General features: G+C 39.4%; 1 protein-coding gene and 1 long non-coding RNA gene across 5 annotated transcripts; one reads left to right on the top strand and one right to left on the bottom strand.

Annotated features, from left to right (window-relative positions):
- Positions 1-884: 884 nt before the first annotated feature.
- Positions 885-24,377, bottom strand: clocka (clock circadian regulator a). Of its 4 annotated transcripts, none has more exons than XM_058639058.1 (23): positions 24,299-24,377; positions 19,534-19,611; positions 10,540-10,743; positions 10,358-10,449; positions 9,727-9,786; positions 9,437-9,585; positions 9,251-9,342; positions 9,050-9,139; positions 8,533-8,653; positions 8,315-8,428; positions 7,769-7,887; positions 7,181-7,263; positions 6,048-6,154; positions 5,783-5,930; positions 5,589-5,664; positions 5,373-5,517; positions 5,167-5,267; positions 4,963-5,061; positions 4,432-4,590; positions 4,103-4,267; positions 3,582-3,769; positions 3,155-3,422; positions 885-2,486 (listed from the first exon to the last, which is right to left on the bottom strand). In XM_058639058.1, the coding sequence occupies exons 4-23, from the start codon at positions 10,375-10,377 to the stop codon at positions 2,202-2,204; spliced, it is 2,589 nt and encodes an 862-aa protein (XP_058495041.1). In that variant the 5' UTR covers positions 10,378-10,449; positions 10,540-10,743; positions 19,534-19,611; positions 24,299-24,377; the 3' UTR covers positions 885-2,201. The 4 variants fall into 4 exon arrangements, with proteins under 4 accessions (XP_058495041.1, XP_058495040.1, XP_058495043.1 ...); XM_058639057.1 differs by lacking the exon at positions 24,299-24,377 and adding an exon at positions 23,633-24,140; XM_058639060.1 differs by lacking the exon at positions 24,299-24,377 and adding an exon at positions 23,633-24,140 and having other exon boundaries at positions 4,963-5,058.
- Positions 24,255-25,317, top strand: LOC131466019 (uncharacterized). Its single transcript, XR_009241374.1, has 2 exons — positions 24,255-24,540; positions 25,101-25,317. It is a non-coding gene; the product is annotated as an uncharacterized LOC131466019 (long non-coding RNA).
- Positions 25,318-26,011: the final 694 nt, after the last annotated feature.

The raw sequence follows: 26,011 nt of genomic DNA, 5'->3' as shown, positions 1-26,011 counted from the left end.
TTTGATGTAAAAAAGATGTCTGTGTAGGTTGGAAATTGTGGGTAGGAGAAGAGTTTGTTTAGAGATTTTTGTGATTATTTTTCTGGATCACAGCTCAGTGTGTCACTCTAGCGATGCCCATGCAACGCCATACACACTCATTGTAAAATCGGAAAACTTCAAAATAAAGTACAAAACTTAAACTGTAATATGTATCAAAATGTTGTCTTAGGTAAGAAAATTCCCAAGTTTTGTGACCCGTTTAAAGTTACAATCACATTTCTACGTTAAAGTATGACGACACTGTGATGCTCCAAAGTGGGCTTGGTTTTTCTCCTTTCGAACGTTTCCCATTCATGTGTATGTGGAAATTATTCGCAGTTTTTCGTGATTTTTGTCACCATGGTTACTCGAAAGTCTTAGAAAGTCATAGCACACCATTCTGATCTCAAATCTTGTCAATGAACCTATCAGAAGCTTCCAAAGACATAACATCCTTTCCCAAATTGTTTGAAGGCATGATAATCTTAGTGTATGTAAACTTCTGACTTTGAAGAAAGTAATTAAAAATTATCTAAAAAAATCCTTCTCTCATTATTCTGGCATTTAGCAAATAGAAATAATTTTGGTAATTCTAACGGACCAAAAACAGGAAAAGTGATGTCATGTCATGTCAGACAGTGAGAAAAAAAGCTTTTGTGTCTTTTTATATAGTGTATGTAAACTTCTGGTTTCAACTAACATATATACATATATATATATACACATATATATACACATATATATATATATATATATATATATAATATGTTCTTCTATTATTCTTCTCATACAGTGTATTGCAGTGTAAATGTGCTTCAACACGCGACACATAGACTTCACATCAAAAGGAATAACTCTTATTTCAAATCCCACAGCTTGGTTTTATTACTTCGATGACTTCTTAAAAGTGACTGTGAGCATGTAATGATTTGAAACTTAATCAAGAAACTGAAAATCAAAACACAATTGTATGCATCTATAACCTCTCACAGCCTTCCTGTGCAGTCCACACTTGGGGGAATCACTGCACCAGCGTCTGTCTCTCCAGAAACTCCAGAAAGTGATCAGGCTGAATGGATGCGGAGCAAACTGATGGGAAATCATTTGGTAAATCATTTAACTGAAGCTCAGTCTGAGAAAGATAGCAACAGGTTAACAATATATATGTCTTCTATAAGTGACACATGTTTATATGTGGAATTAAGTGTCTTCAGACACCGTACAGGTAGCTTAATCTTGGTAGTATTTATTTCATTCACAATATGTGACTCAAGCTGTATTTGGAGTCTTTAGTGTGCAGTTCTAAGCACATTAAAAAGCTTAAAAATACATTAAAATGCATATCGTCTTTGACAGTTTTATGAAATTCTGTGAAAATATGGGTCAAGGATTTTTACAAACTGTGACACAACAAGCAGCGTTGACGGAGTATGCTATGCAGACGCACAAACAAACACATCCTCTCGGAGAAAGGAAGTCTGTGAAAAATATCAGCCACTGTGCATTTTAAGATCTTTTTTTCGTCGATTACTAGAAAAAAAGCATATTCAAAGCTGCGAAGAACAGACTACGCATTTCACCTCATGCATCATATAAAATAGTAGATTTTCAGTATATTTACATTACATATTACACACGATGTTCTGTACAATAAAAGTTCAATCTACACCACATTCTTAAAAATATTTTCTGACCCATAATTATCTTTTTTTGTTTTGACAAAAAACAAGAATAGGAGAAAGCATCCAAAACAAAGAAGCCTTTGGCTGTTTTGCAGGACGTCCTTGAAGCTTCACAGCATTAACTGGTGAGCTCTGCATAAAATAATCCTGTGAGGTTACTTAGAGCGCACACATACACAAACACACACTCACGCATCCACTAAACACACAAGGAGGGGCTGGGGGGGAGGGGGTTGTCCTTCACAGGGAACATGGCTCCCTGTTCTTGGAGAAAAGGCTTCAGTACGGAGCCAAACACCAACTACCCAGAGCCACAGTGAGTCCAGTCCTGGATTCTCTGTGGTGCCTTGAGCTCCAGAATTATGTGCAAACAGCAAAACAATTAAAGATCCGTATGAGGCGAGGGAAGCCACAGCCCGCCCCCAAATCACTTCCCGAGCTTCTGAGGCACAGGTTTGTCCCACTTGTCCCACTCCACTTCTGATCGGCTGTAGCCAGCTAATGTGGCTGCATCGAGGAGCGATCAGACAAACTATCAGTTCTGTGAGGAGCCAGCTGCTGCTGCTGCTGCTGTTGCTGCTGCTGTTGTTGTTGAAGCTGCTGTTTCTGCTGTTGTAACTGCTTCTGCTGTTGGTGGTGATGGTGGTGCTGTTGCAACTGCTGTTGTAATTGTTGTTGCTGCTGCTGTGGGGTTGTGGCGGCAAAAGTACCCTGCTGCTGCAGAGGGAACGCCGCCTGCAGGATCAACTGTGTGGACTGATTTCCATGCAGAAGCCGAGGAGCCTTTGGTGAAACAAATTAGATTTCAGCTGGATTTTTGGAAAAAGGTCAACCTGCTGAGCTCATATATTACTTGAAATACACAAGGCAAAATGTGATTTGGAAAGTCACTACTTTTTCTCAAACACTGGCTCGCGGCAACCACAAACACAAAAAGTACAACCATGTGAATTAACACCAATTACTAATATAATACAGCAAGACTAATCATTTTTCCAGGATACTAGGGCTGCAACTACTGTTATTGCAGCCCTAGTTATAAACTGTTATTTTTATTATAAACTAACCTAGTGACAGTTTTATTGATTAAGTGATTAACCATTTAGTCAAAAAGTGGTTATCTAAGAAATGTTTGCATTTTTTACACATCTTACAAAAAACCTCAAGATTTAAAAACTGTTTTCTTTTTTTACCACACATCTATTACATTGTCCTATTTATAGAGTAAATGCTGTTAATCACTACTCGCTACTCAGTGGTGACTTCCATGTACTGTGAGAAATCACATGCACAACCTCCTATTTACCAAAATGAAATTAAGTTTGCAGCTAAACAAACCAAAATGAACAGCTACCTCCTCACAGTGCAACATGTTATTGCAATTACTTCATAAAAAAATGTTTAAACCACTAAACTGCAAAGTTGCCTAGTGCAGTGTTACTCTCTATTACCTGCAGAAACTGCGTTTGCTGTTGAGCCAGTGGAGTCGGCCCCGGCTGCATGGCTGTGACCTGCGATTGCGTCTGTTCCTGCTGTTGATGTTGATGTTGCTGCTGTTGTGGTGGCTGCTGGGAAAGGCTAATGGTCTGGGTCTGGCCCTGCTGGGGAGCGAAAGCCGTCACCACTTGACCCATGAACATGGTCGTGGGGACCATGACAGCCCCACATGCCATCTGTCCTGTCACTAGCTTGGTGAGCAGCTGAGGAGCAGCAGGAAACCTGTGAGAGACAGGAAGTGAGCAAAGGTCAGGTGCAGGTAACAGCCACACATGGAAATGACACTTGTGAACTTTGAAATATAGCCCTATTACTGAATAATAAACACGCAGTGAGTGAAGAAATAAAATGTAGCTGGTGTTTGTAAGATGAAGTACAAACCTAATCTGAGCACCACGGTCCTGCGCAAATGTTGCCACTGCGGGAGTGTTGTGTCCAGTATTCTGTGCCAGGCTCGTGGCGATCTGGACCACGTTGGCAGGACTTTGCTGAGGGATCATCATCGTGTTGTAGAGAGACACAGGCAGTGGATTTTGTTGTGGTTGCAGAGTGAGAGATGGCCGTTGAGACTGAAATAGACAGGACAGAGACAGTGAGAACATATAAGTGCACACAAAATAATCAGTATGCAACAGCGAGAAGCTGTTTAAAAGTTCCAGTGTGTAACATTTGTTTTTCGGATGTTCCTACAGCAGCATGAGTGGACACACCTATAACACAAAAACAAAGAAAAGAGGCTCCACCCACATTAACAGCAGAGAGAGTGTGGCGAGCACTGTGACAGAGTTTACATCCTTATGGTATGCAAAGGTATTTATGTGTTGCAATCCGCAGTCTCACCACTAGATGTCACTAATTCTTACACACTGGAACTTCATTGAACAGGATTTGGTTGGTCAGACCTGAGAGAGTGCTGTACTCTGTTCCTGGAGTGTTTGTTGCTGGGACTGGGGCTGGACAGCATGTTGTTGTTGCTTTATGCTGTTCTGTAAAGGCCCTGCAGAGATGACCTGGCCCTGCATGCTGAGCGCCCCTCCTTGCTGCACCACAGCATTCACCTGGGTCACCTGAACAGAGCTAAGAGTTAGTTCTCCATCTCCATTCTGCAGACTCCCACGCCAGAGGATTCATCCAAACAGTAAATTCATCACAAAATAATAAAAACACAAAACACGGATTGATCAGTTGGCCTGTATTTTTCTTGTTTCCACATACTCCCACGCAGTCTCACCTGTAAGTTCTGTCCCTGCACCCTCTGCAGCTCCACCTGAATCTGCCGCAGCTCATCCTGCTGCCGCTGGATATTGGACTCAATCAGCCTGGTCCTCTGCTCCAGCTGGTCTTTCAGGTGCTGCATGGCATCTAACTGGTTGGAGAACTGCACCATTGACTGTGAAAGACCAATGACATGAAAACATGATGGGAAGCAAAATCGGTTGTTTCTATGTGAATTCTTGTGGTACATGGCACTTGAGATTAAGATTGCATTCAGTGTTTTGCATTTAAATAGTTCAGTGGCTCTTTCATACAGACTAATATGTTTCATATTTATACACAAAACTGTTAAAACAATGGCCATTACCTCTGTCTTTTATCAGATAATCAGTCATTCTAAAGGAGTACTCTAAAAATACTGAACTGATTTCCAAAAAGTTTAGTGGAAAGGTGACCCAAGGAAGAAGACATAAAAGTTTGGTAAAGATGTCCCGTGTCCTGTTAATATAACACTGTAGATTGTGCATATATGAGATAAATCTCTTACTTGTCCACTGTTCTGTACTTGTTGCTGCTGCTGCTGCTGTTGTTGACAAACCATGGATGGAGTTATGTTTTGTCCTGTATTTTGGGAGCTCATCGACTGCTAATAGAAACAACACAGACACAAACAAAAATCAGGATAAGGAGAAGAGAGACATCAGGGAGCATCCCCTCTCTTAATGCTCAACACACAAGTCTAGCCACTGACCTGACTGCTGATAGACGACCTCCGTTGTGATGTCATCTCCACGGCAGAGACAGATTGGCGACCTGATGTACTCTGGTCTCCCTGAACCTTCATCTGTGATGCTAAGGGAAAAACAATGACTTATGATGCTCGGTGTTTTTTTTACATGGAGAACCTTCAATTTAAGATGTGGGGGCTGCCACGTTGCTTTTGTTAACGGTGCTTACAGGCTGGGTCAGACACAGCTGTGTGTGATGATTTGCGTGAGCTGCGAGATGAGACAGAGGGTGTCCGGCTGTGATCAAAGCGCTCTAAAACCTCTTTCAGACTGGAAGTGTTGAGCTGGGACTCAGAGCCTGAATCCTGAGAGTGCTGCAAAAAGAGGCACAGTGTCAATAGCAATATGAATGAGAGAAAACTGGCTACAGTGTCCTGAATCTTACCTTATCTGCTGTGATCTCCAGTGGCGATTCTTCAATTCCAAGCTCTCTGCGTTGTTCAGCCCTCACCTCTGCATAACTATAGATCACAGAGAGTAATACAAATTGTGTTCATAACATCCTGATTACATTTTTTTTGTTTTTTGTTTTTTAAACCTACATATACATAAATATCAGAAGGTAAATATTCCATGTACCTAACAACAGTGTGTGTACAAACAATAAACTCTGGTCGGGAATTCCATTGATGATAGGTGATATAGTAGTGGGTCTGGAGCCAAATCCACTGCTGCCCTTTGGTAAGGAATCTGTAGTAGCAGGACTTTCCTTTGCCATATTGCATTACTACAAAGAAACCAAGAGAAGGAGATGATTATCATTTAGTGTTTGAAAACCTCACAAGGCATCTGACAAATAGGGTTTTGCTTTTAACCTAACTGATGCCAGGAAAAGTGAACTCACAGTGTTCATGGCATTTAGCCAGTGTTTCCAGGTCATCGACATGGTAGTAGTCATATCCCGACGTACCCAGGACCTCGAACGGGAGGTAACCTATGACGGGTGGAGCTCTGGACAAATAAATATTATTGTTAATTTACATTATATTGAGATCTGGAAACGTTGTTCTTTTAAAATACTAACACTGATTTCTAAACGAGTCTTCTTCACATTCATACTGCCATCAAGTTACCACAACAGATTAAGAATGGAAACATGCCAATAAATGATCCCAGGTCACACAATGTTTGTCGGAACAGCATGCAACTTGACCTCAGTGACCCCACTTCTAAACCGTGATGACTTTCTTTCACGGTTTCTTATTACTAATGTTTGAACCAATAAAGCTAAACAGTCACATAACATCAGTATAGACGCGATTTAGTAGTAGTTTAACAACTCTTTTGATGCCAAAATCACATATCTGTAGTGACAGTTTACATGTTTTTTTGCTTTCACACCAGTAACAAATTACAGCTAAATCTAAATGAAGACAGAACAACATCTTCTTTATCAGCTAGTTTTGTTTATCTTTATCTGGTTGTTTTATCTGCAATAAATATAATCATTTTTTACAGAAAAACAGCTTTGAGTATTAAGTGTGACCTACCCTTACACGTGAAAAACAGCACAACCCTGGTTATCTTAAAGCTGGAGTTAAAATAATTAATGCTACTGGTAAAACCTCTGTTGGTTCTACTATTTTATGTCGGCAAATATCTGCTGTGGAAAAGGTCTTTTACACCAGGTTTACATTACATTCACATGTTGTATGAGTTGTACTTATTGACAGTTTGCTAATATATAAGACCAACTTTCAGTCACATCATTTCAGTACAAATGCCAATGATCACAGAATTTGATAAGACATAAAAAACACAAAGCTGGTGGTGCCCTGAGAATTTTACACAGTACTGTAATATCCAAGAAACACCCACTAAGGTCTCTCTGTTTCTCAAAAAAATACATACATTTAAAACATAATCTAACCATTTTTTCTTAGGGCCATGAATCTGCAAATTCATTCAAGTATAACATGTTTTATATGATAAAAAGCACACTGAACTGAAGACATTGAAAAATAGGCATAAATCTACCTGTGGTCCAAGAAGAGAAATTTCCACTCTAAACTATGTCTGGAGGTGAATTCTTCATTAGGCTCCTCCACAGTGCACATCTCCTGTGAATGACAAGAACATGTAGACAGTATTTAGACATTTTCTACATATACTAAATCATTATGATGAGTGATCGTTGATCCTCAGCTCAGGAGACAATGTGTTTCTGAAGAGCCTAGTTTTAGCATTTAACTAACGCATGCTGTGTCGTATTCCCTTTACTGAAAGGAATATGAAAAGGACTTTTAAGATCTTTTAATGACTCAAAACGGTTGATGTTGATTGCTGCTGCATGACTTTTTATATCAACCTCAATACTCGAGCTGAATGCAGCAGGAGAATGTCTTGGATCAGACGTGTTCACAACAACAAATGTCCAGACGTCAGACGATGTCTGAGAGCAGATTCATTTTCCACCCACAGTCAACGAGTGAAAAAACATTTTTTACTGTGGGTTTGTTGTTTTTTTTAAACAAAGGAAACATGGCAACAGCAGATGGCATATAAACGCAGAGAGAAGTCTAAATGTTGTTTACCTTGGGTGGACTGGGTAATGTGGACTCTCACCTTGATAAACTGTGGTTTGGCTAGCTTTACAGTTGCTATGAGACACACTCTGTCTTCAAAGGCAGAGTGAAGTGAACGCTGAATCACTCCTCCGAAACCGTTTCGGGTACAGTTAGGCACTGAGGAAAAAATAAATGCCATTGTTAGACCTCACAAGCAGGAACAATTGCCTATTTGTGAAGGTTTAAAGCTCTAGTGTGTAACATTTAGGACGGTTTAGTGGCAGAAACTATGGACTGGCGACCTGTCGAGGTTGTACCACACCTTTCGCCCTATGCGGCCACCATCTTGCGCCATCATGTTTTCAACAGTAGTCCAAATAAACAAACCAGACACAGTATGCCTTTCACATTTTGAAGTGAACGCTTATGACATAAATGAAGAATGACATCTTTCCGGGTATGTGAAAGCCACTGTAATTCCCCAACGGCTTGGAAAAGGAAGGGGTAAGAGGAGAAGTTCTCCATAGGTCAGACTCTGCAATCTCACCACTGGATGTTGCTAATTCTTACTGGACCCTTTAAACACCTTTGGCGTGGAACTCACCATTATTCAGGGACTTGAAGTTTCCAATAAACTTGACATATTCGTACACAGGGGGCTCTTTGGGGTCAATCGTCCCTCGGAGCATGTGGCAACAGAACTCAAGCTGATTTTTTGCTGGAAAAAAAAAAAAGTCTAAGCATCGCGACTTGGCTGACAAGAGCATAACAGAGAATCCAACACATAACAAAAGATGACAATTCAGAATCTGTAGCACTTACTTTTCAGATACTGAGGCGTGAGTGTCTCTCCCTCCATGATATGAGAGGATAGAGCCTTGTACACATCTGATTGCTCCCCCATGGGTAGGAAGTTCAACAGGTTCTGATCCAAAAGGTCAGACTGAAACACACAACATCTTCAATGAGGATGAGTATATAATGTTTTCACACTTAAATTTAGCACAATGAGAGTATATCACCTCGTCCAAACCAATTGAATTGTTTTTAAAGTGTAATATTGAACAATTAGCAATTTTCAAATCAAGATTGCAATTAGGGAAATCCCACGGCTGCATTTTGGATTACATGTTGAGCAGCATATCTAACCCAGGCTTTACACTGTTTAGATTTAATAACGTAATTCATATTTTCATATTCAACGGCAAGGATGATGGTAAATAATGTGGTAATGGTGCATCAAATTTCAAATCTTTTTCATAGTGAATACTGAACTGGAGTTTGACTTTAAAACTACTCTCTATTACCATTAATTCACATCTTGAGCCATTATACTTACGGGCAAATGTTCTAGTAGAGACGTCACGCCCTCAGAAACATAGATTATATTCCCATCAGTCATAATTGCAAGAAAAAATCCATCTAATGCCTGTTAGAAAAAAAGGTGTTCCTTTAATTTACTCATATTATTGCATGTAAATAAAAGAATGACATGGAAAAATATAGAGCTCCATGTTTAGCAGAGAGAGACTAAGCTCACCTCTAACATCAGCTGAGTGAACTCTTCATTGCTAAGAAAAGGAGGCTTCCAGTCTTGTCTGATCTCTGTTGACTCCGACTGAGCAGCGATTTCTAAAAAAAGAAAAAAAAGGTGAGATAACGGTCAAATCCAAATGAAGCTTGTGTAATATAAAGCTTGTTGTGAACAAACAATAGAGTTTCTTGCCCTTGTGTTTGTGTAGAAAATCGATGCTCTTCTGCAAAATAGTGGACTTGTCCATTTTGCGCGTATTTCCCGGCAACATTGTGCCGAGTTCCTTGATGAGGACATTGAACTGGTCTCTGCGTTTCTTCTCAGACTTGTTGCGTGACATACTAAATACACAAATCGCACGTTTTCTTTTGTTACTATGGTCTGGCACTGGTGAAAGCTGCATTATTATACAATAAAAATTAAACAACAATGAAATAATGAAAATTACAAATTGACGGAGGATCAAAGCACAAGGATCTCACCGTTTTGCTTTGTCCTTCTCATCTTCTTCCATTAGCCCATCAAAGATACTGCTATCATCCCTGCAGAGCAAAGAAACCAGAGGGTAAAGCCAAACAGTTTTCACTCCGAGTTAAAAGCAGAAAATAATCAGTGTGATGGATCAATTAATATTGGATTCTAAATCATAGAATCCAATATATTTGTTTATTTTTAATCAATGTAACAAGCATAATAACTCAAGGTTGTATCCCTCCACCAAATATAAGGCATTGTGTTGTGTATTTCGTCATTATAGGCAAATGGTTGCTTGATTTAGGATTTATAGCTTCAAATGTATAGTTAGAATTCAGAGGTTACAGTAACGTTGACTTGTGACCTTTGACAACAACAGAAATCTAATGAATTTGTTGGGATTTCCTTATTCCTGAGACATCACATTCACAAAACAGGATTTGTCCATTGACCAACAAAATCTACTCACTTCCTTAACCAAGCAAGTGTTTTCTGCAAAATATGATAGAATCAATTCTCTATGTTCCTGACCCATTACATTCACAAGAGTAGGAAGCATGAACAGAGAGAGATGAATGGGTTGATGCTGCCTGCAGAGGAGGCAAAAATCAAGCCAAATACAGGTAAAACAAAACATACCTGTCAATGCTCGAGGTCATTTTGAATCCTGTTCAGGGTCGCAGTGTTGGAGAGGGGTCTTTTAATCGAGAGGTAGACATTTGGGAACGAACCTTTGATTAAAAAAAACAAAGACCACAACATACGGTAACTACAGCTGCATCAGTGTTTAAAAACATAGTTCATTCAAATCTGAATCTTACCTTACTGACAGTACAGCCAGTGCGGTGAAAGCATGAGAAAGCATCTTCTGGATGAAGACAGGGGCTGAGTGGATACACTGTGGTGGCAGAGCTCTGCGAGTCCTGGAGGAGAGTCACTGAAAATGTCCTCGATCAAAAGGTCTTTGAGCTGAGTTTTTCGTCTGCTTCGGGCAAGAGTGTGGCACATGGCAGCAACATCTGAGTCTACCGAAGATAAAAATGAAAATAATAAAAAAAACATATGTGGTCATTAGAGAAGTCTACAGATAGAGATGCTGGGAGTATAGTTTGTCATTTTACCTATATGCTCTCATTACAACATGCAGCATACTGTATAAATACTGTATGCACTGTATTTACTTTTACTGATCATTCATTAGTCACTTAGCCACTTAATGTCAAGTTATGAGGGAGCTAGCTCTGTATGGGTTTTTTTGAGTGATGGACTAATTTTGCATGGGTTCAACTCTTTTGGGTATTTTTTATCCCCATGCTTCTTCTACTAAAGATCCAGATGACCAGCTGTCCCCTGCTGTTGTTACAGCCGCTGCTGGCTGCCGTTTAGTGTATGTTCATTGTGTGTTCCCATGAGTGATTCTGCCAGGCATGCAAAGCAAGCTGTGTGATTCCCTGATGAGGATTGGTCCGGCTGAAGCAGAGGCGGTGTACTTCCTGCATCCTGTCCACCTGCGTCTGTGATTGGTGTGGCTGTTTGTCTACCCAATCTACCAATCGAGACTCTGCAATCAACCCCAGCTGCAACATAAATAGCTTGTGTGTCCTCAGTTCATGGCGGCTGTGAGTCAGTGATCAGTTCGCCTCGCTGTTGGTTACATACTGTTGTGTTAAAGCTTATTGAAATAGAGTGTTTGTTTAGTTTTGCCTGGCTGGAAACTATTTGAGTTGTTTTAGCCAGTGTGTTAAATCTTTGTACGTTTAACTAGTTCAGAGAGTACCTTGATGGTCTCTCCTTCTTTTGTTGAGTTCTTTTGCAGAATAGCTGCTTGTTTGTTTTGTGCTGTTATGTTTGTAAAGCTTATGGGTGCTGACCTCCTTTAGTTATTTGGTGTTCCTTGCTTTTTTTTCAAGAACTAAATAGTGGTTGATGTTACTTTGTGTTTAAGTTATTTGTCAGCACCTGTACAGCCTCCTTCTGTTGTGTTTTCTTGTGCATGTGCACCCTCCTTATTTAATTAAATGCCTGACTTTACCCTAAACCAGCCCAGTTGTCCCTTTCCACCTCATTTCTAATTCCCAATCACTTGTTACTGCTCTCCATAACGGGCCGGGTCGTAACATAAATGGGGGCTCGTCCGGGATGGACCTTTACTTCAGCAGCCTGGCAGTTTCATAAAAAGAGGTATGCACATTTTCCTGATTCCAAAAAAGGGTGAGGGGTCTGTGTCAGATGGAGCAGGTCAGTCCTTTTAAAGTGGTGTGATGGCCATTGTTATAATTATTACGGCAGGGACAGCTTGCAACCATCACACCAAACAACCATCACATTTTCTCTAGTGTCTGTGAAGTGACCAGCACCATCATCTCCAACAAAAGTGTAGGAGAGTTTTGAGTCATCCTTGATCCTCCCCACACTCACCCACACACCACACTGTCATCGCCCGTTACATCCACCACCCACTGATTCAGCCCATCACTGCCAACAGGGCTCCAGAGTGCGACCATTTTGGTCGCATATGCGACCAAAAATTTTAAGAGTGCACCTAAGGATTTTTCGAGGTCGCACCGGTGCATCTAAAAAATATAAATGTACTTTGCAAGCACATCATCTCTCTGTGTTCTCCTGTGACTCAACTGACAATCATGGTAGATAATTATCTTGGTCTAAACCAATAAGAGACAGAGTTTGGGCGGAACTTTGCCTTAGATTGGCTGTGGTCACTGCTCTCCGTTGTGTGTATTTAAAATTTGCGAGCGGCAAAACATAAAAAAAAAAATACGAGCGGCGCAGCGACCTGAGCGCCACGGCAGCGGAAGGGAAAAGAGACAAAACGAGGCTAAATGAAGATGGGCAGAAGTATTGAAAGTTTTTTCACTAAACAATCTAAGCCGACAACCAACCCTACTGCCATTCCCTCGGTTCCTGCTGAGATGCCAAGCCCCGGTCCTTCGGCGGCATCAGACGCGGAACCAGAGGAGACAACCGAGTCAGAGAAAGAGCCCGGCCCTGAGACTCAGAGTAAGAAGCTGAAAACGTATTCTTTCAGGCAGGACTGGTTGAAACAGTTTCCCTGGTTACGGTACGATAAAGGACGTAATATAATGCACTGTGTATACTGTCATTAATGCGGTCAGAGTATGGCCGGTAATAGTGCATTTGTAAGCGGGTCAACAACGTTTCGTATCGAAACTTTAAAAAAACACAGCATGTCCAAAAAACACACTACATGCCGGGACCGGTGTGTGGAGAAAGTTGCCCCTCTCCCAGCTGCATTTCAGCGGCAGGCAGCAGCAATCAGGTCCTCTGAGGAATCAGAAATGTTTGATCGAAATAGTCAATTTCAGTTCAGTGTAGCACTTTAAGCACAAGCACTGTTTTATTTGGGAATGTTTTATTGTGCTTAATGTTTTATTTTGCAATTTCAGCTCAGTGAAACACTTCAAACACCTTATTTTTCTTATGTCAATGTCCCTCAAATAAAGACAAGGATTTCTCAATATCTTAATCTTGTTTGGAAATCATTCACGTTATATTAAAGTTATGGAGCCAGAAAGGTCTCCTTATGGCGTTAAAATTCGAGTGCACCTAAATTTTGTGCCAGTGCACCTAAAAAAAAAAGTAAGGCGCACTAGTGCAACCAATTCAAAAAGTTAGTCTGGAGCCCTGCCCAAAGTCTTCCTCCAACCACCTGACTCTTTTCTCCTCCTTCAGCAGGAAGGACTACAATAGAGAGTCATATAAAATGAGAAAGCCTGCAGGGTATTTAGCCTAAATATCTGACCCATTTATTTTCCTGAACCAGTTACTGTCACAACCTGTGTGGGCGGTTTAGTCACAATAATGGCCTATTTGTGAAGGTGAGAAAATCCCTGCAGTGTTGTTCCCCCGTATCTTGGTACACACCGGCATTTGCAGTCATACCACTTGCACGTAAAACATCAAGTCTGTTACCATGAGCAATATTATCATTTTGGGGAGGCACCGAAAATATCACAGGAGTCACTGAACACATAAGGAACAGAGCGCCGTTCCTTGATGCATTAAAATGGGTTTGTGAAATGTAATATTTTGACTTCAGTCGCATTTAATAGCACTTTAAACCCCTGTTCCAACTTTGAAAAACATAGATAATAAATATTAAAATGACAACATCACAACATCTGAAGATCTCAAGTCTAAAGTAAGGCAAATTAATGACCTATTTATATTAAATGGCCGTAAACAGAAGACCTGTGTTGATACAAAGACATTAAATCAACTTGGTTCCAAGTTCATCAACACAAGGAAAACAAAGACATTGTTCCATCTTTTGGTTTGGCAGACACAAAGGGAAATGCGACAGTAAGAGGAGGAGTAGGTTTTAACACCCGAGCCTAATGACTTTCACCAAAGCAGTATTGTTTACCAGTCAAAACATGTGAGTAATTACACACAGAGAGTTGTAGTAAGGGCTTTATCTACAGGTTTGTACATACCGAAAAACTTAAAAGCTTTAGTGCGTAATTTAAACACAAACAAATGTTTGTTACATTCAAACCAATGTCATATTAACTCACACAGTGCCAATTAAGCCTATCATCTCCACAAGACTCTCTCTTTGTGTTTCTCAGTACAGCAGTGTTTAGATCTTGTGTCGCTCACTGACATTTTCGACTAGCACACAGGGAGTATGTCTTTTCACATCAAGACAGATGGAGCCAACGGAAATACCACACTAGGGAAGTGAGACAGGTTGAAGTATGACTGAAAACACAAACAAGTGCCAATGAAACATTTCTATTGCTAAAACAAACCCAGTTGTTCCTGTTCACAAAGACTAAACAGGCAGAATATGAACAAGGGTTACCACACCTTGGTTGACATCAAATTCAATGACTTTGCAAGTACTTTTTGGGACCAACTGACTCAAATTCAAGGACCAAATGTGCTGTACACAGTTTAAGATGGGAGGGCAAATTGTAAGAGCCGCTTTGCCCATGGCGTCCACTTTTATTGATTTGCAGGACACTCCATGACTCTATGGGATCTTGGTCAAGTCAGCTCATGTCAATCACGGAGAGAGACAGTGAGCAGTGCCCACTCATGTACAACAAGCAATACAGAACACATGGAACAGGAGGTGGTGTTGTAACCATCAAGGGCACATCAGCAGCAGAAGACATTTACCTAAACATCGACTTCTTTCTTGCACAAAATTCAAGCACTTTCAATGACCCACGTCTATTTATGGGCAATTTTCAAAAACCTTCAAGGGCCTTGAAAAACAAAATTTCAAATTCACAAACCTCAATGATTTCAAGGACCCGTGGGAAACCTGACTAACATCATCAACAACAACAACATAAATCAGCAGACATTACACACTGCAGCACTAACATTCAACTACACAACATGGCTGAAAACAGGCAGGCAACTAGAGGTCAGAAATTAATAATTATACAAGTGAATTGAGAGAAAAATAAGAGAAAAAAGGAGAGCTGACAGTGGAGTATCAGCAGAGGTTGCAGCAGTAACTGCAGCACAGAGTGAGTGTTGTGTAACTGGGAGAGCATGGGTTGTATAACTGTGATGTCATCTGTGCTTCAGTGACCTGCTGGCCCAATGACCTACTTTCTTCTCCTCCAATCTAACTTAATCACAGCTCCACAAGCAGTACCTTCATGTTTTTGCCAAAGATGCTACACTTCCCCATCAACACAATCAAGCCATTTTACATGTTTTAAGCATTTTACGCTGCAAGTGCCTTCATTGAAAGGTGTGAGCAGTATTTCAGTCAGCCTGCATATCATGTTTCCTCACTTAATTACATGACCTACAAAGGTTTCCGAGTGTATTCTCAACCTAAGTGGGAACAAACGAGAAGGGGAAAAAACACTGCAGGTGCCAAATGTCCACTATGTTGACTAGCAGATGTATTTAAATGAGCACACCTAATATTTTCCATGTATGTTTCACACCCTCAAACACATCAAGTGAGACGGATAACACTCCATTGGTTTTCTGTTGCTCACATAGCATGGCTGTTTGTCTTTGTTGTTTGTGTTTGTGTACGTGAATTTGTGCATGAATACTCATATGTAGGGCAGCAGAACTCTGAGGATATGAGTCACCCTGGGGTGGATCCATGGTGCCGCTTGACACAAACCCCTCCACACCCCTCACTGAGATGCCAGCATAGCAACGGTGCCAATGGGTAACACCATAGCAACTGGCTTCACCGTAAGAAGTAAAAATAGCCCGGCTGAATTCCTCTACAGCTGATGCTCCCTCCATCATACAATGAAACTCAGACTTAGACTGTAGAGAGTTTCATCAAGTTTGTCCTTTTTCTATTATGAAGCGGATTTTCTATATAAGGGAGTGTTTTTACTATTAATATAAGAGGAAAGGAACTGCATATACAGAGCAGAGGTTAAAGAGCATTATAAGTGGCATAAATAAAGTATCCAGGCAAACAAGTCATCTATATACAGCTTTTGTATTTTAATGCTCCACTGGAGAGGATACCATCATAAGATATTAGGATACCACACTAATGGGAGCTTAAACTATTTGCTGATATACAAATGTTGAACAAGCAGCGCTTCATACAGAGGCAAGCTAAAGAGTTTCTTAAAAATGTGTATGTTTGGATGCTTTGTTTCTTAAAAACAACACTGCCAAATCCTACTTTTCCATTATTATTTATGTGATTATCTGAATGAAATGTGTGCCAATTTTGTTTTATATTATTATGTGGTACAGTGATTAGGACAGCAATAGGCTCTTTTTAACAGGAGAAGCACAGGCGTTACTGTTCAGTAAGTAAGTCAGAACACTGCGTTTCCCACAGTGACACATTTTTCTGCAGTGTTCAGTAGTTGAAAACATTACTCTGTGGAGCTTTCCATTGCCTCCCATCAAATGAGGAACCAGCAACAATGTTACCAACCAGCATACGAAAAATGATTCAACAAAATCGTTCACATTTTTTTTGACAAATATTTTGTCTTTGAACCCTGATTGCAGACAGTCCTGCCTGGTGGTTTTTGAATCTCAGTGTTTAGGTAAACTGGTTTCATGGTGTCATAACACAGACTACGGCTTTTACATAATTTCTAGGAAAACTGTTCAATTCAGTCCAACTTATAAAAAGAACAACAACACTGGTGCTGATGAACATTCAAGAGTGTTATACAAGTATAAAAGAAAGCTCAAGTACTATAAAATATGATGATAATAGTGTGTGTCAGCTGGCAAGCAACAGACTCTTGTAAACATACAAACAAATAATAAATCAGTCATATATCCCATCGTTAGTACAAACAAATCCTGCCTACCCACAGTAAACAAAGATCTGATCCCCTACGTTTTCTGATGACTGTTTTTAACAATGTTATGTTCATTAAGTCTGGAAAAAAAGAAAACTACAATATTGCCCATCACACTGCAGCACAGTTGGGCAAACCATTCCTCAACGCTGGGCAGCCAGCTGTGTTTCCACTCCATGCAAACACATCTACAGAACCAACAGCACAAAAGGAGACTTTGTTTTGCTTTTTTCACTCCACAGACCATAGACAGGAATGTTTGAGAGGCAAGCAGCAGTGGTTGGCAGAGGCCCCTCGACTACTGCTGGCCTCCTGTCCCAGCAGAGCAAAAACTCAGCCAGGGGCCTCAAACTGCTGCCAAGTGGGTCACTGAAGTTCGGCGGGCAACTGAAAGCACAGGGAAGCTATGACTAAAGACATGCAGCTCTTTCAGTCCATTCACACTCTATGAACACAGTGTGATCAACATATGACCAGCAACACATACTGTTAATTATGTTAACTTTAACACTAGCACCCAAGACAAGTTAAACCATTTGAAACATGCTCTGTGAGAACCTTTGTTATAACACTTTCATTATACTCGACAGACTGATGTGTCAGGGCAAACCCAACCTACTTCGTCCAGGCCAAAATTCACTTTACTGAGTTAATCTCAATTGAATACAGTGCTTCCATGGTCTGCCCAGGCACAATCTCAAATCAAACATCATTCTTCATACAGACAAATTAGTAGTCACTTGTTTGTCATTAGTGCTGTGTAATATGATGTTATGTGACTATGATCATGTGTTGTATCATGTCTTTTAAAAAAAAACTAAAAAAACACTTCAGTTTGCAGCTTTATTTAAAATATGTTTTGTAAATGTAGTTTCTACATTTTATGCATCAATAATTTAAATGCGTTACATTTAATTAAGTAACTTATTGGGGTCATCTTTTAACAACTGCAAATAATTATCATCACATTTTACACTGGCTACCTGGCAGTAGTTTTAACAGTGTAGTTGGATCAATCAGTAAAGCTTTAGAAGTTATCATGACAAAGTAGAGAGTGAAACAATTTTCCGGCTGCTTTTAGAGAGTCAACTGAAACTAGAACTTCCTGGTTCAGTTCCAAAGGCAATTACCGTAATTCAAAATCCCACTATTTGTAGCAACAAAAATACTAAACGCCTGACCATAGACATTTTTTCAACAATATGCCAAGTGTTTAGAATTTGACTACAGAGGCATTTTAGAAAATTAATAATTAGTATAGATAATAATTAGTATCTCATGAGCCAACACCGGAGGTTAGTTCACGAGAGGGTGAAAAGGACTAATTCAGAGAATACTGTAACAGTGAGATCAGAGTTCAGAGATCACAACTAAAGAGTTGAGATGCTGTAGTTCATTACTGTTATTTAAAAGGAACCATTATTAAATATTATTAAATTATTCATATGCAAAAGGGAGGACCTGTTTGGACAAAGACATGATAACAAAAGAGCCGGGTCACATGTTGCATATAAGTTGGATCTACAGCAAGGGACATGTTGGACTACATGGGAAGACCTCACACAGTTCTAATTATAAACTGGAACACAGGCTACAACAAGTTAAATACAGCATGTTGCCAACATGATATTTTTCAGGGCTTCCTTGTTCAACTAATTAAAAATTCCAACTCCTGTTTACACTGCTGCTGCTGCTGCTGTTGTTACCTTTTTATTTCCATTAATTGTTACTGCTTAATTTGGTTGCACTAGTTTGTATTGTCTGTCCTGAATAAGATTCTGGAAGTCTGAACTTCCTTCTAGATGAGTAGAATAAATAATACTTAAATAATACATCATTAAAAATACAAACAAGCACGAAATGTAAGATGCTGTAGACGTAACAGTTATAGCAACAATAATTGCTGCTTTTTTGTTTGTTTGTTTCAATCAGCAGTATGTTACAGCTCAAAACCTGGTTTTAAAATGTGACTTTTTGCTTTGCCCCAAAATACATGGATGACGTGTCTCACTGTGGATGTATGAATAAAGACAAGGTCGCTGTTACATCATCGTCATATCAATATTTCATCCATACTCAAAGTGTAGTTTGGGAAGCACTTCATTGTGCTACATTAATGTGAAAAAAAAAAGATGTCTGCTTAATGTTAAGCTATGAGGTAGAAAATAGATCTGCAGACAATGCATGATATAGTGTACCAAACTTTTTTTGGTACTTTGCCCAAACAACTTTTCATCAAAGTGTCTTTTGTCACCATAAGAGAATAACACGCAATGAAACTCTGTGGTGACTGTGTTATTTAAATTCAGGAGAAACAGAGATCAGACTGTAGAAATATACTATTATGCAAGCGTGAATGAATAACACTGAGGCCCTACAATAGTTCTAAATGAATAAGGCTTCCCCATGCTTCATTGGCACAGACTGTCTACTTAATAAAGTGAAAAAATTCTAAAAACAGTCCACTGCCACAAACAACAGCATAATTCAGAAGTTATATCTTACCTTATGTCTATGAGTGATGGCTGATTCAATAACCGATTCGCCGCTTGACAGATTAGTAATCTAATCTGAATTCTTCACCTAGTGAACAGGAAGAGAGAAGCTATGTTTACAAATGAGCAGCTTAGAGCAAAGAAACTCGCATTACTAAACCAGACCATTGTCACTGTGAGCCTCCCACAGCACTGCAGAAATAAGAGCGCAGCTCTGATCGTACACTCACACACACACACCTCTTGGAAGTTCAGTGACAGTGTGAGGCAAGCCCCTGGCCATCAGCTGGGGAGGGAAACTACTTTTAAACATCTGCTCTTAGAAGTGCATTCACATAAACCTTGTCTCATTATTATATAGTGGTGTTAAGGAATGTGTGTGTCTATGCACAGGAAACTGAATATTTTATAGCCCGTGTTATGATTTTATTGTACCAGTCCTTCAAACTGGTCATAGAATAGTTTTAATACTCATGGTAATACACTGTGCACAAAGTACAACATGAGTTATTTAAATGAAATGGCTGCCGCTCATCTGTTCAGAGACATTTGTGTTACATTTGCTGCTCTTCCGATTAGTTTGTGGTCATGCCATGCCTCATTATATTTGCCACATTTTTCCTTGCATCAGCTAACAATGATGTCCAGCTTCTTTGGTTCATGACTAATGGTGCATCCCCCAAAACAAACACACATTTTTTTGAGGAAACCCAGTAGACCTGACATAATTCTTTACTTGATAATAGAGCTGAACAATTATTTGAAATTTAATCAAAATCGCAATATGGCCTAGTGCAATTTTCAAATAGCAGAAGGTGCACTATTTCTTAAAGCCAAAATACTGTATGTGTCAAATTACCATTTTAGATTCAATATTGTCCTGACCTATACACACCATATGCTACAGACTGAAGAAAACATCTTTATTTATCACAGATCTGCACAAATGAAACTATGTAATAATTACCATTTCCTCTCATATCGTGAATCACATCACAACTGCAATTCATCCCAATTCAATATTAATGTAAAATCCATAAGACCTACTTGATAGGACTAAAAATCATATAGCATCATCTTATTATGTAATAACCTGTGTAGGAGCCATACGTGTAAGTTTTGCTTATTCATTAAGTGTTGATTTAATGCTGGAATTGGTGCGCACTTGGGATTGGCACATAGGTGGTTGCTGGTTGTCCATCATGACATAGGGTGAGGTGTGTTAGTGGAAACAGTCAACGTGTATGTTAAACCTGACGTAACACCCTTTCAAAGTACGATTTCCAGGTCCAAACGCTTCGTTGAATCAAAACAGACAACAACGGCCGAACATGTGAACAATTACGATCATCTCTTTCTTCAGTGAGACGATCTGTAAAATGACAGATACGTTGTTTTGGTTTCATTGAACTCAGATCTGTTCAAACAACTGGAAACTACGGAGCCCTGGAAGTTAAGGCTCCGTAATAATCGATCAATTGGTTTGAGTGTTTTTTTTTTTTAAGAATTAAAACAAGTTCTCTGATTTTTTAATGTGTTAAATGTGAATATTTTCTGGTTTCTTTGCTCCATAGAACAAATAAATCACTAAAACTAGAGATGCACCAAAAATGTGGCCACCAAAAATAGCCAAAAAAAGGCCAAGACTTTTAAAAACACCTTAACAACATGACCAAAAGGAGGAGAAGCCAATCAACATTTTACGGCCCAAACAAGTACTCGATTAATAGAGAAAATTACCGTCGATTGATCCATCATTGATGGATAATGAAAATAATCGCTAGTTGCAGCTCTTTGCAGAAAGAGAAAGTAAAGTCTGATTAAGTCTGAATCATCTTCAAGAGGAAAACTCCACTGAGGTCATCACAAAAACAATGCTTTGTGGGAAAAGGACAACTAACGTTGCTGTCAGTGGACATCTTTTTGTTAAGAGCTCAAGAAACCCAAACAGTAAAGACAGACTGTTGGATTTGTTATTGCTCTTCTGAGAATATACTGTCTGTGTATTTGCATAGTATATATGTATAAATGTATAGTCTATATTGATTGACAAAGTGAGCCCATTAAAGGTTTCCCATCACTGCTGTCCTGTGATCAAAGGAGCATCAGTCAGTGAGCATACAGTAAGAGAGCACTGCTTGTGAAGTCAGCAGATGTAATGACAGCAAATTCAGAATTCAGACTCAGAATATAAAATGCTACAGACTCAAAAGAGAATTTCCCCAGCTTAATTTAAATTGTGCTAAGACTGCCAGCATCTTAGGTGTTAAAATAAGAGATCAAATTCCATCAAAAGTTAAAGTTAAGTCTCATATACTGAACAAGTTAAAATTCTTCCAGTACTTTTATCCCTACAAGTTATAGCTATGGGGGATTCATCTGCAAAGGACATGAGATAACGTCAAAGTCACGGTCACCGCTGGCACAGACTGAGTCAAAACACTGAGTCAAGACTTACGTCTCATGATAGCAGGTCTGACAGGTTTTTACAAGCACGTAGTTGGCCTTAATGAAATAAGCTATGTATGCGAGTAGGCACAAATAGAGGGATTGTAAATACTAAAGGTTACTGAGGTTTTTCCCATAAATTGTGGACCCCTTTTGTTGCTGTGGAATGTGAAATGTCAGTAGAAAGATTGTCCCTGAGCTCTTGACACTACAGAAGTCATCCTTGAGGCCTTGACGAATACACAGTCACTGAGAAAACTTTTTATTCTACCGAGGCTCCAGAAGCAAAGCCTTACAGTTGCAGTTTCCAAACTTCACTCTTCATTATCAGACTTCTAATGACCCTGTTTAACCCAGCTAACATTTTCTACCAATAGTGCAATTTCAGTCCACTGAAGGATTCAAGCTGCCTTTATTAGTCTTGAATCTCACATCAGAATCAGGATGATGCTTAGTGTTTATTTTAATGGAATTTCAGCTTGTATTCTCAAGTATTTAGGAAATCGTAGTAAAATAAAAAATGTATACATGAAATTAAAATCTATTGCAATGACAGACTTGGCTTCTATATTGGTTTATTGCGCTCAAATTGCTTTAAAACATGTAATCCATATGTTTAAAACAGTTGAGAGAACCAGAAGGAGGCTCCAGAGGATTCTGTAACACGATGACAGAGCCTGTTGCTCCTGCTGCTAAAATACTTCCCCTGAAGGATCATAACATCATTTGCACATGCAGCGAGCTGACTGTTTACACAGTAAAACAACAAGGTTTATTGATAACAATGCCTTCATGTTTAATTGATTTATGTGTGTGCTGACAAAGCAGTTTACCTGCTGGGAAGAATAGTTAATCATGTCCTGTCATAAATCCTTTGTGCTATCCTATATGCGAGCATCTTTGTGTTAGATTCCATCTTTCTACAAACATCAATTTAAAACAAATGATATATGAGGCTGAATACTTATTTAGTGCATTAGTTTCTGTATCAAACCACAGTGAGTCATATACTTACAGTAGGTTTGAATGAAATGTATTGCAAACTACGAAACAACGTGAACCTGGGACTCAATATGGCCATTATTGTGCTTAAAAAGATTATTATGGCTAGATTCTTAAAGACTGTAATAAATAAATAAAAAATACTGCATAGACAAAACAGGCCACAAAAACTTTTAGATCAAACAAATATTTTATTTTACACTAAACAGGATTTATGAAGTGAACAAGTGTTACTTACATAAATAATAATCATGTAATAATTACATTATAGCGGATGACAGTGATTGTCAAATAAATGAATCAACCTGTAATTATGCCATAAGTGCTAATTATAATGACAATATATTTCATTTTATACCGTGTGCTCTGCGCTTTCAAATTATTTCTCATACTCATTTGATTTACATGTATGTGACTGGTTCACAGATAAAACATCAGGCTGCATCAGTAGGCTCATTACCAGGGAAATGTGACTCTGGTACAGATGTACAGACATTTGTGGACAAGACCAACAGGTACAGGACAGAACATGGAGAGGCTGTGTGGTGAATGTCGTGTGCTGGATGAGAAACAGCAGATCAGACAAAACCAGCCTGGGAATCTGGATTGAGACGCAGCAGTCACAGATCCAGTGATTAATACGAAAGAAAGACACATACCCTCGCAGAGAAGAAGCAGCAGATGTGGGAAGAACACAAGCCGGAGAGTCGTGAGCGGATGTCAAGTATGTAAAGTCTCCAGAACTACGGTCCACTCCGCCGTGTGTGAAGTGACGAACCAGGTGAACCACGTCTGTCCTTCCGACGACGCCGGCCGGCCGGCAAACCGGCCACTGGCAGCTACACAGCTAACGCCACCTAGCTTGCGAGCTAACGTCAAATTGTAAAATACAACATCAGCTTTATAACAGTTTAACACACTCACTGCGACACGCGACACACGCTGTCAGTGATCCACTAGTCGTCAAAAATCACATACGCGGGATTTTCCAGCTGCCTCACGAGTTTGTAACGTAACGCAGCGAGCAGTTAACTCGCCCGCAACAATCTCACATATGTATGTCAACCCACTTTTAGCCGGAGAGAGCTAGCTGTAGCTAACATGCAGCATTACAGAATGTGGGTCACCGGGCCTTTGGCCAGTTCCTGACACCAAAACAAGCAAAGGCAAAAAAAAAAAAAAAACTCTTCCGCTTGCAGCGTCACTCATGTCAGTACCACACATACAGGGAGAAAGTGAGAGGGGGAGGGAGGGAGGGAGACACCAGCTGAGCTGCACACACATGAACATGGAGCGGAGGTCACCAGCTGAGATGTCACACTTACCCCGCTCAGTCTCCCCTTTCGTCGGGATATCCCTTCAGTCAGTGGCGCTGCTGACGGTGGACTGCGCTGAGTGAGCTGAGGCAGCAGCCTTCTCATGAAGTTAGAAGTGGAGCCGAAAGGGTCTTTACTATAGTGCTGCTGTACTTCAGATTCAGATAATAATATGCACATATAGATCACAACAGCCACATTTTCATGCAAAAGTTCATAAACTCGCACCTGCCCTTTTACCCCCTGACCAGGTAAGGACCCCTTTTGAAAAACATTTATTTTTCAAAAAAAAACCACTTGGGGAGACAAGGAATCAAAAAGTATTTAATTACCACAGATATAAAGACTTTATGCCAACACATAATGCATGTCCTTTTTGAAAAAGTATGTTCAAGAAAAAGAGAGAAGAATGCTATGTCTAAAGCTCTTTTATAATTTATTGGTAATTGTTTAATTATACAGATATTATACAATTACGGGATGGTGTGTAGATTGTAAATTGCTGGCATGTCACAACTTTTGTATACAAAAAGTTTTCCGGTATTATTTGGGACAGATTACAGTCTTAGATGCAATATGGTCATATTATGGGTCACACGTGCAGCACAGGGGACAGGAGAGCTACAGACAAAACGAGGGACGGCAAAAAGTTTGCCGTCAGACCTTGAACAAAAGAACACAAAAGGAATAGAGTTGGTACTTTTAAGATACCCCTTTATTAGTCCCACCATAGGAAAACTGGCAATGTTACAGCAGCACAGACAGTTTAAATAGTGAACTATTGGCCATCAAATTGTTTTCTCTGCCTCAGGCTTGGCGCTCATCACCATGGAAACAACCAAAGCAAGAAATCCTGCACTACCATTGTTGGCCACATTGAATCATGTGAATGGAACTGTTATTTTATTTTTATTTCCTAAAGTTGTCCGTGTGAATGGGAATTTTAATCCGCCATTTTTTTCACATTTTCTTTTGTTACTATAATTTGCTATATTATATTAAATGTATTAATAAAATCCGTAGTCAGACTGTTGTGTTTGGACAAATTACAGACTCTTTTCACTGGCAATTCTGACAATGATGTTGCATCCTCGGGCAAAATTAAAAACTGAGTGAACTAATCTCTAAAATCCTTGGATTATTGTTTGTAGTCCAATTTAAAGTTAAGTAATGGTTGTGTTTTATTGAATGACAATACGTCCTGTGATGTTTAACGTAGCAGCTCATTTGGTGATTGTGATACTGTGGATAATAATGTTGAAAATAATAATTATTATTCCAATTCACATAAAAATTATTATTTATCTGCACTTTTTAGGTTTCATGCCAATCCAGTTGACACGGTATGTTCTTTTTAACAAAGCCAATGAAATATTTGTCAAACGGAAAGATCATTCATCATTTCAATCCTCCCACAATAATATCAGCACATGAACATCTCAACTGCAGATGTGGTACCTTTGGATTCAGATTTATTTTTAGGATGATGGTGGCCCCTGCTGTTTATACTCGCAATGACATACTTGCCCTCCTGATTTGTTTTGAGTTTTTTTAGTTATACACTGTTAAAAATCATAATTCAGCTATGATGTAGGAAGATAAATACAGGAAGAAAATATTATATTTAGAAAAGCACTATTTTTTTTATGAGAATTCTCTGTTGTAGTTTTATAAAACACAAATATAAAAGCGATGGCCTTTGACTCATAATGACAAATAATA

Source organism: Solea solea, chromosome 9 (assembly GCF_958295425.1).
Source record: "Solea solea chromosome 9, fSolSol10.1, whole genome shotgun sequence".
Lineage (NCBI taxonomy): Eukaryota > Metazoa > Chordata > Actinopteri > Pleuronectiformes > Soleidae > Solea > Solea solea.
The sequence above is the reverse complement of the archived record's forward strand: the minus strand, read 5'-3'. Positions and strand labels throughout refer to the sequence as shown.

Bases quoted from the DNA above. Each gene is read 5' to 3' on its own strand.
- clocka (XM_058639058.1), bottom strand. From the start codon at position 10,377: ATGACCTCGAGCATTGACAG. The intron at 5,931-6,047 runs GTGAGTTCACTT...GTTTCTTTGTAG, and splicing joins GGCTAAATGCCATGAACACT to TAATGCAATATGGCAAAGGA. The intron at 2,487-3,154 runs GTAATAGAGAGT...GTTTCACCAAAG, and splicing joins AGCAAACGCAGTTTCTGCAG to GCTCCTCGGCTTCTGCATGG.